This window comes from Sceloporus occidentalis, unplaced genomic scaffold (assembly GCF_023333645.1).
Source record: "Sceloporus occidentalis isolate IW3139 unplaced genomic scaffold, rSceOcc1.0.p SCAF_8, whole genome shotgun sequence".
Taxonomy (NCBI): Eukaryota; Metazoa; Chordata; class Lepidosauria; order Squamata; family Phrynosomatidae; genus Sceloporus; species Sceloporus occidentalis.
In genome coordinates this window covers 11,153,489-11,166,599 of record NW_028316988.1, presented here as the reverse complement: position 1 = coordinate 11,166,599, position 13,111 = coordinate 11,153,489, and the positions used below count along the sequence as shown (strand labels likewise).

The 13,111-nt window shown below is 47.2% G+C and overlaps 1 protein-coding gene across 3 annotated transcripts; it reads right to left on the bottom strand.

Annotated features, from left to right (window-relative positions):
* Positions 1-399: 399 nt before the first annotated feature.
* On the bottom strand, positions 400-11,411 carry LOC149307871 (transcription factor HES-2-like). Of its 3 annotated transcripts, none has more exons than XM_089536987.1 (4): positions 10,140-10,213; positions 9,267-9,362; positions 8,832-8,925; positions 400-713 (listed from the first exon to the last, which is right to left on the bottom strand). In XM_089536987.1, the coding sequence occupies exons 1-4, from the start codon at positions 10,197-10,199 to the stop codon at positions 664-666; spliced, it is 300 nt and encodes a 99-aa protein (XP_089393113.1). In that variant the 5' UTR covers positions 10,200-10,213; the 3' UTR covers positions 400-663. The 3 variants fall into 3 exon arrangements, with proteins under 3 accessions (XP_089393113.1, XP_089393111.1, XP_089393110.1); XM_089536985.1 differs by lacking the exons at positions 400-713; positions 10,140-10,213 and adding exons at positions 6,584-7,688; positions 11,352-11,411; XM_089536984.1 differs by lacking the exon at positions 400-713 and adding an exon at positions 6,584-7,688.
* Positions 11,412-13,111: the final 1,700 nt, after the last annotated feature.

Genomic DNA, 13,111 nt, shown 5'->3' with positions numbered 1-13,111 from the left:
TTGCATCCACTGGATTATGTCCTGCTGCTGCTGCAGCCACACTGCAAAAATAAAAGAGTTTGGCACCACTTGAACTGCCATAACTCAATACTATGGAATTCTGGGATTTGTAATTTGGTGAGGAATCTAGTCTGATCTGTGAGATGGCTCTGGTGCCCCACTATACAGATCTCATAATTCCATAGCCATAGCAAGCTGCTTTATTTCTGCATTGCTAATCTTTCCTGCAAAATCCTAGGGAAGTTTGCATTCAAGCCTGGAACAGCTGGCAACGTATACATTTGTTTATAAAGCAGATCACCCCATTTTCATCACTCCTACTAAAATGTTTTTATTCACTGTGTTCATTTCTATTACATATCCCATTGTTTCTTCATGGGAAAAATGCTACATCTGAACTGAGACTATACTTCATTAAATAAAAGAAAATGCCCCTCCTGCTTACCTTTGATCACATATCAAACCAATGCTTTGGACCTAGAGAGTTAGAGGAGACACAAGTGGCTTCAAACCATGATTCAGTGACATGTGAGAAACAAACATTCAGATTCATCTTAATCACTTAACTGAGAAAGTGGACCTGGCCTTCAGGATAAAGTTAAATTGTTTAAAGAAGATCAATCCGAGTTCCTTTTGTCTCCGCATTCTGAGAAAACTAGCATCTCATGGGCAAAGAAAATGCTGACTTGGTAGATGTTTCCTTGATGCCAAATCTAGGAGGAGAAACAAAATGTCAAATAAGTGACTCTCTCTCAGAAACCAGCAGCAAAATAGGAAAAGATGGTGCTAATTACAGAGCGCTTGACTCTCTCCATTGTGCTCCCTTGGTCTTAACATTCCCCTTTACTGAAAGCTAATGAGAGAAAACATGGTTATCACTGTATAGGCTATTTGCAACACAGATGAATGATTACTTCCAAAACTAATCCACAGGGAATCTCTAAGTCTATGTGTTTAGGAGGTTGTTACTTGATAGATTATTTGCCAATGCCAATGTTCTGTGTTCACTCACTACAAAATAGTTTTTAGTTTTGAAATATCTTTATTAATTATTAACCATTTCCAATTTAGACACAATCAATTAATTTCGAATCATTGCAAATATAATCATCATTGTTAATATGAAATTTCTATTTTATCTTCTTTTCTTCTTTCTCTTCTTCACTTTCCAATCTTCTGTTTTTGTGTAGTTGTATTTGTACTCTTTCTGCTTCTTGCTAATATTACATACACTTTGACTATTAATCAACATAAAATTATTTCTATATACTTTCACAAAATATTCCTTACTTCTTTATCTACCAATTACTCAAGGCTAAGGGAACATCAACAAAAAAAGTGTATGACCAACTCATTCCAAAATGTCCTCCATTTTGAGCATGCCTAAGAAACATGCATTTATATTAATGCTTTTTAAAATTATTATTCTTTTAGTTTTTCGTGCGTCCTCCATTTAAAAATATGTCCTACATTGGGGGGTGTAAATTTTGTCCTACATTTGTCCTACATTTTTTACATTTGTCCCGGTTTGGAGGTTGATAGTTATGGCAACCCTACTGGTGTAGCTTGCATCCACTGGGAACTGGTGTGAAGGTTTGCACCCAGACCCACACCCCCCCACCCAAGTGTAATAGGACCGAGAAGATGTCTCCATCTGCCTTTGCCCGGCCGCGCCCCGGAGCCACGAGACACAGTGCCCGCAGCCGCACCCAGGACACGTGTCTCCTCCATCGGAGGGCAAAGGCGAGCACAGTTTTCCCACGGTGCTCAAGCCGGGTTTTGACACAGGGATGGATCCTGCTTCCCTCAGGGGCCTTGGCAGTCTCCGCCGCCGCTGGGATCCCTGGAACCGCTGGGTGAAACTGCTTACTCACGCACTGCAAGGCGGGCTGCCAAGCCCAGCCGTCTCCTGAGAACATGCCCAGGCAACACACACAGGAGCAACAGTGCAGACGCCGAGGCGCAAAAGTGCACTTCCAGCAACAGAAGGAGCACCAAGGAAAGGAGCTTTCCTCAGGGCTGTCATAAATGGAAGTCTGGAGAACTTGAGGAAGGTGCTTTCTGGGACTGCACCTCCCAAAATCCACATGCAGTTGTCTTGCAAATTTGGGGGTCTCTCCCCGGCAGCATCACATAATAAACACAGAGGCAGCTCCTTTGCAGGGAGTCAGAGACATGGAGGCCCACCTGGCCCAGTGTTGCCAACTCTGGCTGGGTGTTAAATGGCTTTGATTTAAAATCTGTTTTATTTATTGGGTAGGAAAGGAATATAATTTTATTCTGTAAAGGTTCCAGGCAGGTCGGGATCTTTCCCAGTCCCACCTGGAGTTGCCCCTGGCCTGTTACCTTTCGCAGACTTTTAGGAGCTTATCACACTGAGGCTGGTCTTGACATCAAAAAGGAGATTAAAGCACATTTAAAGCATCCTGCAAATGCTCAAGAGCTTATGCCCGTGAATATACCAGAAAAACTGCTTACTTAGGTGTAGCAATTTTGCACAACAAAACCCGCCATTAAAGCAGTCACAAAGAAGCATTAATGCACATCTTTTTACTTTCGGGATTTCAGCGACAATGCATTTCCGATATAACTTTATTTGTGCAATTGCGTGTGATAATCGTTTGAGCAATGACTTGCCATTTCTGCTTCATTTGCAGGATGCTTTAAATGCCCTTTAATCTCTCTTTAATGTCAATAAACTCCTAGGAATATCCAGGTCCTCCAGAGCATCTCTGCCAGGTGTTGGCCATAGAGTCCCACTGGAAGATGTAGGGATTCCCAGAGAAAACATGTCTCTTCGCACTTGTAGGTCCTCCAGTACAATGCTATGGTCAACGTCTGCCAGATGTTGGCCACAGAACTGTGTTTAGAGATTCACTAGAGAGGTATTATTTCAGGTTAAAAATAAAAAGTGTATTTGCTGGGTGGAAGTCCTGTGCCCCTAACCCCAGAAAGTGTGGAGGGCCCAGTATGCTAAGGAAATGAAAGGGGTCAGATAGGGCACACGCTTATAGTGCCAGTTGCTAGGCTGGCATAGGAATCCCCAGGTGGTTCCCAAGAGATGTCTTTGGAAAGAGCTAGGAGTTACCAGGATGATCAGAGAAGCCACAACAGGTTCTTTTTCGGGGACGAAAGTGCAGCCTCAGCAAAGCGTTTGGGAGAGATGGCACTTAGAGAAGGAGAGAAAGCAAGCTCCTGGCAAGCAGGACGGGCGAGGATCCGTCCCCTGGGGAGCTTTGGGCTGGCACTCCCTGCCATGCAAAAGGCCTCCATTGTTCAATTGGGAAGCGTTGACTGACGGCGCAGATTTGGCTACAAAGCCCCAGAGAGACCGGTGCCAGCCGAGTTTCGGGCCGAGAGGGAAACTGCCATGCTCTCTCTGGTTTTATGCTGCTGTTCTTGCAATCATCAGATAAAGTTATTACGTTAAAGTATAGTGCTTTGGGCGCTGGACTATTATGGCAACTCTGGAAAACAGGATTTCGAATAATGGAAACCTTTGGGCAAGTTGCACTCTTGCAACCTCAGAGAAAGGCCATGGCAAACCTCCGCTGAAGAAGGTTGCCAAGAAAAAAGCCCTATAGGTTCAATATCTACAAATAACCTACAAATAATAAAACCTACCAATAATAATAATAGCCTACAAAGATTCAATATCCTCAAGGGCAGTGTCATGCAGAGTGTGTCTTGGATTGAAAACACACTGCAGAAATAATCCAGTTTGAGACCACTTTTGCTAGGGAATGCTGGGAATTATAGTTTTCCAATTCCATGCAACCACCCAACTTCATGACAAAAGGGCCATAACTATAAAAGCATCTTCTTGCTGAACGCAACGCAGTTACGGATTCGTAACTAGTTAACAAATCCGCAACTGCAATACAGAACGCCATCTTTTTTGGGCCGAGGACATATATCCTTGGTAAGCAAACACACCACCATTTTCTCTGCATGCACATGTGCGATGGTTAGCAAGCCACATGCAAATTCAGGCAAGACACAATAAAATAATGAGAAATGCAACTGTGTGAAAAAGCTTTGCTGTGCAAGTGTAGCTCAGTATATGTTGGGCCATGTTTGGAAGCTAACCGAAAGACAGCCACTGGTTTCCAATGTCTTCTCATCACAAATGAAGTCTGGAAGATGTTTCATTTTGCTTAGGGCCTTTCCAAAGCAGCTCTAGATGTCCCAAAATATAAACCGCAAATGGCCTAGGGCTGCCATAATTGTCCACTTTTACCAGGGACAAAATGTAGGACAAATTCAAGACCAAACTGTAGGGCAACTGCAGGACAAAACTCAGCTCAAAATGTAGGACATTTAAGGTCCACCATTTTTCTTCAATGTCCTACATTTTGGGCTGAGTTTTGTCCTGCAGTTGTCCTACAGTTTGGTCTTGAATTTGTTCCACATTTTGTCCCTGGTAAAAGTGGACAATTATGGCAACCCTACGCAAATCAGGCTGGATCTGATGCTTTTACACCTCTGTGGTTGGGGAGCATCAGGCGTCGTCTTTGCTAGGAAAAGTGGAAGATGCCAGAGGTGCAGAGAGACTGGAGGCAGGAGATCTTCTTGCCAGATAAGCCCTATTATCCCCTGGTGCTGCTGGTGTTGCTGCTCAGGTCTTGCTCATAAATAAATCCGGATCAGGGAGAACTGGCTCTAATGGCTTAATTTGCGGTTGTTCGCCGCCCAGCCCTTGCCCTTCGTCTCCCCTTTTGCTGGAAAACCCAGAGCTCTTGCAAAGCTGTTTTCTGACCCAGAAGGAGAGGAGGATGAACACTTTTTTGGGGAGACTTTTGAACCTTCGGCATCCTCCTGGGACGAATAAAGTGGGGTGTGGGATGGAGACTTTAGATATACTTTTGCTTCTTGCTCTTTTGTACTTGGCTTTTGGGGAGTGCAGCAAGCATATAAGTATATAAATGTAGTGTAAGTAGATACGCAAGTATATAAGTATAGTGCAGCAAGGCTTTTGGGGAGTGCAGCAAGGTTCCCAAACGTTGGTTCTCAAGGTGTTTTGGACTTGGATCAAGTTCAAGGATTTTGAGAGCTGAAGTCCAAAACATCTGGAGGACCACTGTTTGGGAATCAATTATATGAATACATGAATCTATGCAGTTATAGCAGTACAATTCCATTTTAATTGTGAGGGTAGCATCTTGTGGGGTCCTGGGATTTACAGTCCAGGGGGGACCATTTAGAAAGCTCTAATGCGTCCCCAAACTACAAATCCCCCTTTTGCTTGGGACGGAGCCATAGGCAGCTAAAGTGGGATCATAATAGTGTGAGAATGACTACATCGTCTGCATGCGCCTGGAGTCACTTTCCCAAGCTCCAGCTTTTCCCTCCGCGACGTTTCCTACCCTTTGCCCTGCCTCACCTTCCTCCGTGGGTTCAGTGTCAGAATAGGGCTGGGTGGATGCGGTGGGTGATGCCTCGGTCTTTCGCAACCCATTCTGCTGCGTCTCAGCGCTTGGCAGCGCCTCCTTAACCCAGGCGCAGGGTGCCCAGGCGTGTCCTGGCACAACACCGGAGACTTACGTTTCCACCAAGGCCCTGCCCTGCCTTGTTCCCAGGCTTTGCAAATTCTTGATGTTGAACCACATCTCTAGCCAGGTGTGTGTGCGTTGTGTGTAGGTCTGTGACTGAGGGATGCCTTCTTCCCAATGCAAGACCCCTGCATTGCTCTTCCTGAGGTGCGGATGGACAGAAGGAGGGGTCACCTGCTGGCCCTTCCTCCATCTCCGCAGGAGCGTATTCAAAGGTGTCCTTTCCAAACAGATCCACACAGATTCACCTGCTGTAGGGCCAGCATAGCATAGTAGTTTGAGCCCTGGACTAGGTTTCTGGAGACCAGGGTTCGTATCCTTGCTCAGATATGGAAACCATCACACACTCTCAGCCCAGACAGCCCCTTGGTTAGTGTCTTCATGAGTCAGAAACGACTTGAAGGCATATCACAAGAACGCCAAATTGGGGTGGGTGGGGGTGGGGGTTAAACTCACTGGCCTCAGCTGGGCCTGGAGGGTCTATAGCTGGACCTCCGTTGCTGGAGGAGGAGGAGGAGGCCGCCTCCGGTGCCTCTGCATGGCTCTCTCTTCTGGCCTTGTATCCTTCCATTATAGTCTCTGCAGAAGGAAGGTGGGTCAGTCTCTGCAATGGGCTGAAGTCCAAAACATCTTGAGAACCAAAGTTTGGGAACCGCTGGTCCATATATACCTGTGTCTCTTTATATGCACACACATATATACTTTGATATGTACAAACACATGAGCGCATTCATGGTATGCAAAGGAAGTACCCCATGCCCCCAAAAGCTTCTGCTACAACTTCTTCTGCCCTCTCAAAAGTGTTGCAAGATCACTTTGCAAATCCCAGGCTTAACAGGGCTAGGTTTCTGAATTCTACCTACATGTATGTGTATGTGTATATGTGTGTGTGTGTGTGTGTGTGTATGTCTGTCCAATCTATCGTGTTTCTTTGTTTGCAAAGAAAGAGAAACACACACTTTTGTCTTGTTTTACCGATCGCAACGTTTTTATTGCATACTGACAAATATATACAGGATTAAAGTGCTGTCCGGACACCACTGTGCCAGGTTTGTGCAAATCACAGACCAGAAGAGAACGTCTAACCAACAGTCCAAGGCGCTGGATGGGCTTCATGGTCCCCTCTTTTCATGTAGAGGATGCCCAGGGGAAGAGGAAAAACAAAATCCTGGCCCCAAAGACAGAGATTGGAAAGTGTTCCCCTTCCAGTTCTAGATGCTGCTTGACTATTGACTATCAACCCTCCTTGCAAGTCTGTTTCTGATAGCTGACTTTGAATTCATTGAAATATATACGTCACCCCCTCCCATACATGCACAATGCAGAGTTTATTTGGAGGATTTCTTGAGAGGGAGGGAGTTCCTGCATGTCGCCGTTTCTTGGGCACCTTTTTTTTTTATTTTGCTTTCGCTGGAGAAAAGGTGATTTTGGAACAAACTGCCCAATGCTAGCAGCTCTCCAGCATTTCAGGATTTCTGTCTGGAGATGTCCGGCATCAAACCTGGCTCCTTCTGCATTCGATGCACAAACTATAGCCCTTCCCTTACAAAAACAAAAAGAAAGGAAAGCTGGCATGCAGAGATGCAACAAAGAGTTGTAACCTGACTGCAGGGGAGAGATGAAGGCTCAGATCCCACCAATGCAGAGGCTTAAAAGGCATCCAGCTGTTGGTCATCTGCCACCAGAAAGCCATCTGCCAATGGAAAGCTGGTGCTGGAAATGGTGCAGAGGGATGGTGGGCACCCTCTTTGCTGGGCAATCCTTTCTCAGGGGCTCACCAACGATCCTTCCGTAGTACGAGGCTGTATGCACCACGCAGGGCTTTTCACCAAGGAGAAACAAGACCCTACCATGGTCTCCACAGGGCTGGAGGCTGAGCCGTGGGGGACGGTGGGCACGAGTGTCTTTGGACCGCTGTGGGTGGGTTTCCGGCCGCTCGCCCCCTGCCCCAGGTTTGGGACAAGTCCTGGGGGGTGGCAGAGTCCCGAAAGCAATGGTGGCGTTGGTCGCAGGCCTGCTGGAGATGCCCCAGGAGTCTATGGCAGGCCTCTGGGTTCAAGAGGTTGTATTTGGGGAGGAGGAGCGTGAGGCGGGAGACACAGGCACCGTAGCCTTTGCAGTAACTGTTGGCTGCGTCTTTAAGGGGCAGAGAGAGATGTGGGTTACGGAAGGGCCAAGGAGGGACACTGCCATACAATGGGGCACTGCCATAGAGCAGAATGCTTGCAAATGCCCAATGTAAAGCATAAAGCTCCACATAAGGTTGTGCTGCACAAACCTTTCACTGAATAGCAGTGGTGTGCAACTAAAAGACACACTTCATTGGCACAACAAGAAGTATGCGCACCATGGCATGGCATGCCCAGGGTCATGGCTATAGTCTAGAACTGAATGCAGACATGCTCCACCATAGTTTGCACAACTTTATTTCCAGGACCTTTAAGGGAATGCGAACATCCCTCATTCTACAAAAAGACCCCGTCGCTTCACCATGTTCCAGCCCTCATTGTACAAAACAACACCCTTTTCCTGCCTCAAAGCAGTTTCCACATTTTTAAAATAATATAAAACAATTTATTTCATCTCTATGCCGCCTTTCTCCCGAAGTGGCTTACAAATAAAGCCATTGAAAAATTTTGCAATTAAAAAATAAATTAAAAATTAACTAATTAAAAACAGGATAATATTCCATACACATAGAAAAGTTGAAAACATGACTGAATCGCATTAAAGCCTCCCTGACATGATTATCCCTCAAAAGCCTGCTTGAATGAGATCATTGCTAACTGTTTCTAACCTTAAAAGTAATTTAGAGCATCCATATATATATATATATATATATATATATAGTGTGTGTGTGTGTGTGTGTATATATATATATATATATATATATAGTGTGTGTGTGTGTGTGTGTGTGTGTGTGTATATATATATATATATATATAATTAAAAGTAGTTTTAAAATCAACACCTTGTATTTGTGGAAGCCCTTTCTTGAAAGCATTTTGTTCCTCAAAAAATTAAACAAAGCATTAAACTTGCTAATGGAAGAACAACAGGGAAGAAGTACTATTACCTCTACACTGCAGAATTAATGCAGTTTGATATCATTTTAACTCTCATGGCTGCATGCTATGGGATATGTAGTTTGGTATGGTACTAGAGATCTCTCTGACCGAGGACTAAATATCTCACAAAACTAATGTTAGGATTCCATAGCAGTGAGCCATGGCAGTTAAAGTGGTGTCAAACTGCATTCTGCAATGCAGACGCACTCACCAGAGATGGAGGCGCAGGGGCCGGGGAGATCTTGGAGGAACTGGACAGTCATCTCTAAGATGTCGGCTTTTTCCAGCTTGGAATAGCGAGAGCCCTGTGAAAAGTATAAAGAAAGAGAGGTCCAAGACATTTTCACAATGGGAAAGAACTTGGCAATGCTTTTTTTTGGACTGCAACTCAGGAGTCCAAAGCAAGGGCTCCAAACAGTCTGCCTCGAAAAGCCGGCAAATCATAGCCAGCAGTGATGGTCTGTATGCTGATGGGGGATTCTGGGAACTGCAGTCCAAAATAAGATTTCCAAAGTCTGTCTGGGAGAATACCAGCCTCCCTGTGTTCAGCCATGGAGGAGGAGTCTTAGGATCCCCCCCCCCCGTGCCAGTGTATGGATTCTGGGAGTTGCAGTCCCCCAAAGAGAAACCCTGGGGCCTGACTTACGTCTTTGCCAACCAAGGGCAGGATCAGGGCCTTGAGCTGGTTGAGGCTTTCGTTGATCCGGGCCCGGCGCCGCTTCTCCATCAGGGGCTTCAGGCTCTGCAAAAGGGGCAAGGAAAGGGGTCAGAGGGGCTGGCATGGGGCCGGACCCAAAACCCAAAGGGGATGCTGCAAGGAGGGAAGGTCTGCTCTGGGTTTTAGTCCAAATGCCAAGGAGACTCTCCAAAACCCCAGATATCTGCTATATCTGTCATGTATCATTGATCTGCCTGCCTATCTATCTATTGATCATTTATCATCTGTCTGCCTGTCTCTCTCTATACCTTATCTATGATCTGCCTATCTCTCTATCTGTCATCTTCCTACCTATCTATCATCATTTATCATCTAGCTGCCTATCTATACCATCTATCTATATATGTATCTATCTGTCTATCATCTGCCTATCTATATGTCTATCAGATAGATTGCTAGATAGGCAGATAGATTGATGACAGACATAAGATAGCTAGCTAGATAGATAGATAGATAATTAGGCAGACTCATCTATCTATCTGCCATCTATCTTTCATCTGCCCATCTATCTACCATTTGCCTATCTATCATCTGTCTATCATTCATCTTTCTATCTGTCCTGTCTATCTATCTATCTATCTATCTATCTATCTATCTATCTATCTATCTATCTATCTATCTAGGAATTGAGCTGCCTTCCTTAAGGTGCCCCAAAGGCCCCAGGTTGCCCTCTGCTCTTGGGAGCTAAGCAGGGCCAGTCCTGGCTGGTCCTTGGAGGGGAGACCGCCGAGGAGGTGCCAGGGAGGCTCTCTTTCAGAGGCCTGGGCAGCTAGTCCTGCCCTGAGTTGCCCATTGACTCACCTTCCTGACCCGGGCGGCCTCTTGCCTGGCCTCGAGGGGGGCTCCGGAGAGGGGCGCCATGAAGAAGAAGGTGAAGAGGAGGAGGAGGAGGAGGAGGAGGAGGAGGAGGAGGAGGAGGAGGAGGAAGGCCAGCAGAAGAGCAAGAGGCCAGGGACAGTCAGCCCAGCTGGCTTTTAAGCCTGACAGGGAGCCGCCTCCAGCCCCGCCCCCTCCTGGCCCGCCCCTCCTCCTGGCCTTAGGCCCCGCCCCAGAGGGCGAGGGAGGGAGGGGCTGGCCAGCTGGGGGAGGCTCCCAAAGGACCCCCGCTCAAAGGGGCCCAGAGAGAAGCAATGATTCCCTATGGGCCAGGATTCCCCATTGGGGACTCTCTCTGGGGTCCTCCCTCAGTCAGTCCCAGCCAGACTCCCAGCCCTGCTGCTCCAGGCTGCCTCCCTTTAAAAGCACCAAGACAGAAGGATACTTCATCATTAGGAGGAAGAGGGGGAGGGGGATGATGATGATGATGATGATGATGATGACAAGAAGAAGAATACAGAAAGGAAGACAGCACAATACAAATGCAAATCCTATCCAATCCTTGGGATGAGCTTTAGGGCCAGCGTCGCTTGGCCCCCGCCTTAAAGCGCTATGGACGCGCGTCCACTCAATATAACAATGCAAGGGGGCTGCCCTACAACTTCTCTCAACCGATCCCCCTTTTGGGGGGAGGGGTCGCCCTCCTTTTCTTTGGGGGGAGGAATGAGACCCTCTTGATCTGCCCCCCAAGCCCTTCTTTCTCCCTATAGATCTCAGGGCCAGCCATTGGGGCAGGTCACTCCTGAGCCCCCCAAGCTGCTTCCCAAGCCCAGGCAGAGAGGCTTCCCAAGCCAAGCCCCAGTGATCCCCTTTCCCCTGGATCCACGGGGAAGACTCCCCCGGAGGGCACCTGAAGGGTCTTCTTCAAGGGGGGAGGAGAGGAGTGGAGAGAGGCCCCTATTCCTGGCCCAAAGCCGCTTCCCAAGCCGAGGGGGGATTTGGGGAGGGGGCTTCCCAGGCTCAAGGCACTTTTTTGGGGGACAGGGGAGTGGAGGGGCTGTTGGTCTGGTGCCCCCCCCAAAAAGGAAGGAGCCCAGGCTAAAGCCACTGGAGCCCAGAGGGACCCCAGGCAGACCCCAGGCTCAGCCCCCAGCCCTCGTTCCTTGACTGCCTTCACACCTCCTTCCATATTCCTACCTTCCTTCTCTCCCTGCCTCCCTTCAAGCTTCCTTCCATCTTCCATCTTTCCATCCATGTTCCTTCCTTCCATCTTGCTTCCTTCCCTTCCTCTTCTCTCCTTCCCTTCCCCTCCCTCCCTTCAAGCTTCCTTCCTTCCTTCCCTATTCCAAGCCTACTCCTTCCTGCCTGCCTGCCTTCAAATCCATTCTTCCTTCAGTCCAGTCCTTCCTTGAACAGGGCTCCCACTTTCTAACTTCGCTGCCTGCTTTTCACAAAGACCCTTTGCTCTGTTTTCTATTTTTCTCCCTCTTCTGTTATTTAACACAATCTCTCTGCTCCTCCTGGGCAGAAAAGGTGGACAGAAGTTAACAGGAATAATTTTAAGGGCTATATGCATATATAGGTTCGTATATTATTATTATTATTAGTATTAGTATTATTAAAAAGTCTTCTTTCTTTTCATTGTGATGCTTTGATAGCATAATTTAAAAATAGAGGAACCACCCCGAGAGGGTCATCCAAAGCCAGCAGGAGTCATTATAGCGTAATGAATGCAATTGCAGCATTCTCCTAATAATTTTTCCCATTCAAACCCCCCCTTCCATGATCCCTTCTGTTCCTGGGAAGGGAAGAGGCAGGGGAGGCCCTGGGCACGTGCCGGGGGTCCCTGGCCGTTCTAGGGGTCCTGGGGGGATTTTGGAGGGCCGGGGTCAGGGGTCACATGTAGAAGAGGCCAGTTAGTTGTCTGTGCAAAGACTCAGCTCTGCCACCATTTCCAGCCCACTTGAAATGCCATGGCAGCACAGTCCTGGGATTTATAGTTTGGAAGAAGGGTTTGGAGACCACTTCCCTGAACTATAGGACCCTCTGGTTTGTGCTTTTTGTTGTTGTGTGCCTTCAAGTCATTTCTGACTTATGCAGACCCCAAGCATCCCAAACACACTACAGAAATATTCCAGTTTGAGACTGCTTTAACTGCCTTGGCTCAATGCTAGGGGATTCTGGGAATTTATCATGGCATCAGAACTCTCTGACAGTGAAGGCTAAATGTCTCACAAAACTACAGTTCCCAGGAGTCCATAGCACTGAGCCAAGTGGTCCCAAAGTGGTCCTCCCCTCCCTCCTTCCAACTGTCATCTTCTGGCCTTAGAGGGAGTGAAAGGACAGGCCCAATGCCATCAAGCCCGGCCTCGATTAAGAAGTCGAGCCCTCCTTCCAGTCCATCTGCCTTGGTCCAGGCCTCAGAGGGAGAGAAGAATGCTGGACCTGATCCCCTCCCTCCCTCACCATTCCCTTCTCCTTTTCTGTCGTGTCTTTTAGATTGTAAGCCTGAGGACAGGGAACCGTCTATTATCTATTATCTGGGATGATTTGATTTGGATTTCCTGCATGGCAGGGGGTTGGACTAGATGGCCCTTGCGGTCTCTTCCAGCTCTGTGATTCTGTGATTCTATCCCCTCTGTTGTAAGCTGCCCGAATTCCCAGTGATTGGGCGGCATATAAATAAATCCTATTATTATTAGTATTATTATTATTATTGAAGGGGTCACACTTGCGCACTGTTTTGGTTTCTTCACTGTACAAACTTTGGGAGTCCATCTTCTCATTTCCACAACTAAGAGGAAGATTGCATATCTCAGCTCAGGAATCCCATTATCCAGACTTGCAGTGATTTCCAAACTTCCAGGTGTTTTAATCTCGGGTCCGACACATTGTGCGGGTAATGCACTCGATGTGCTCTTCTGTACGGAACAGGAAAGCCCATGGGCAGAGATTAT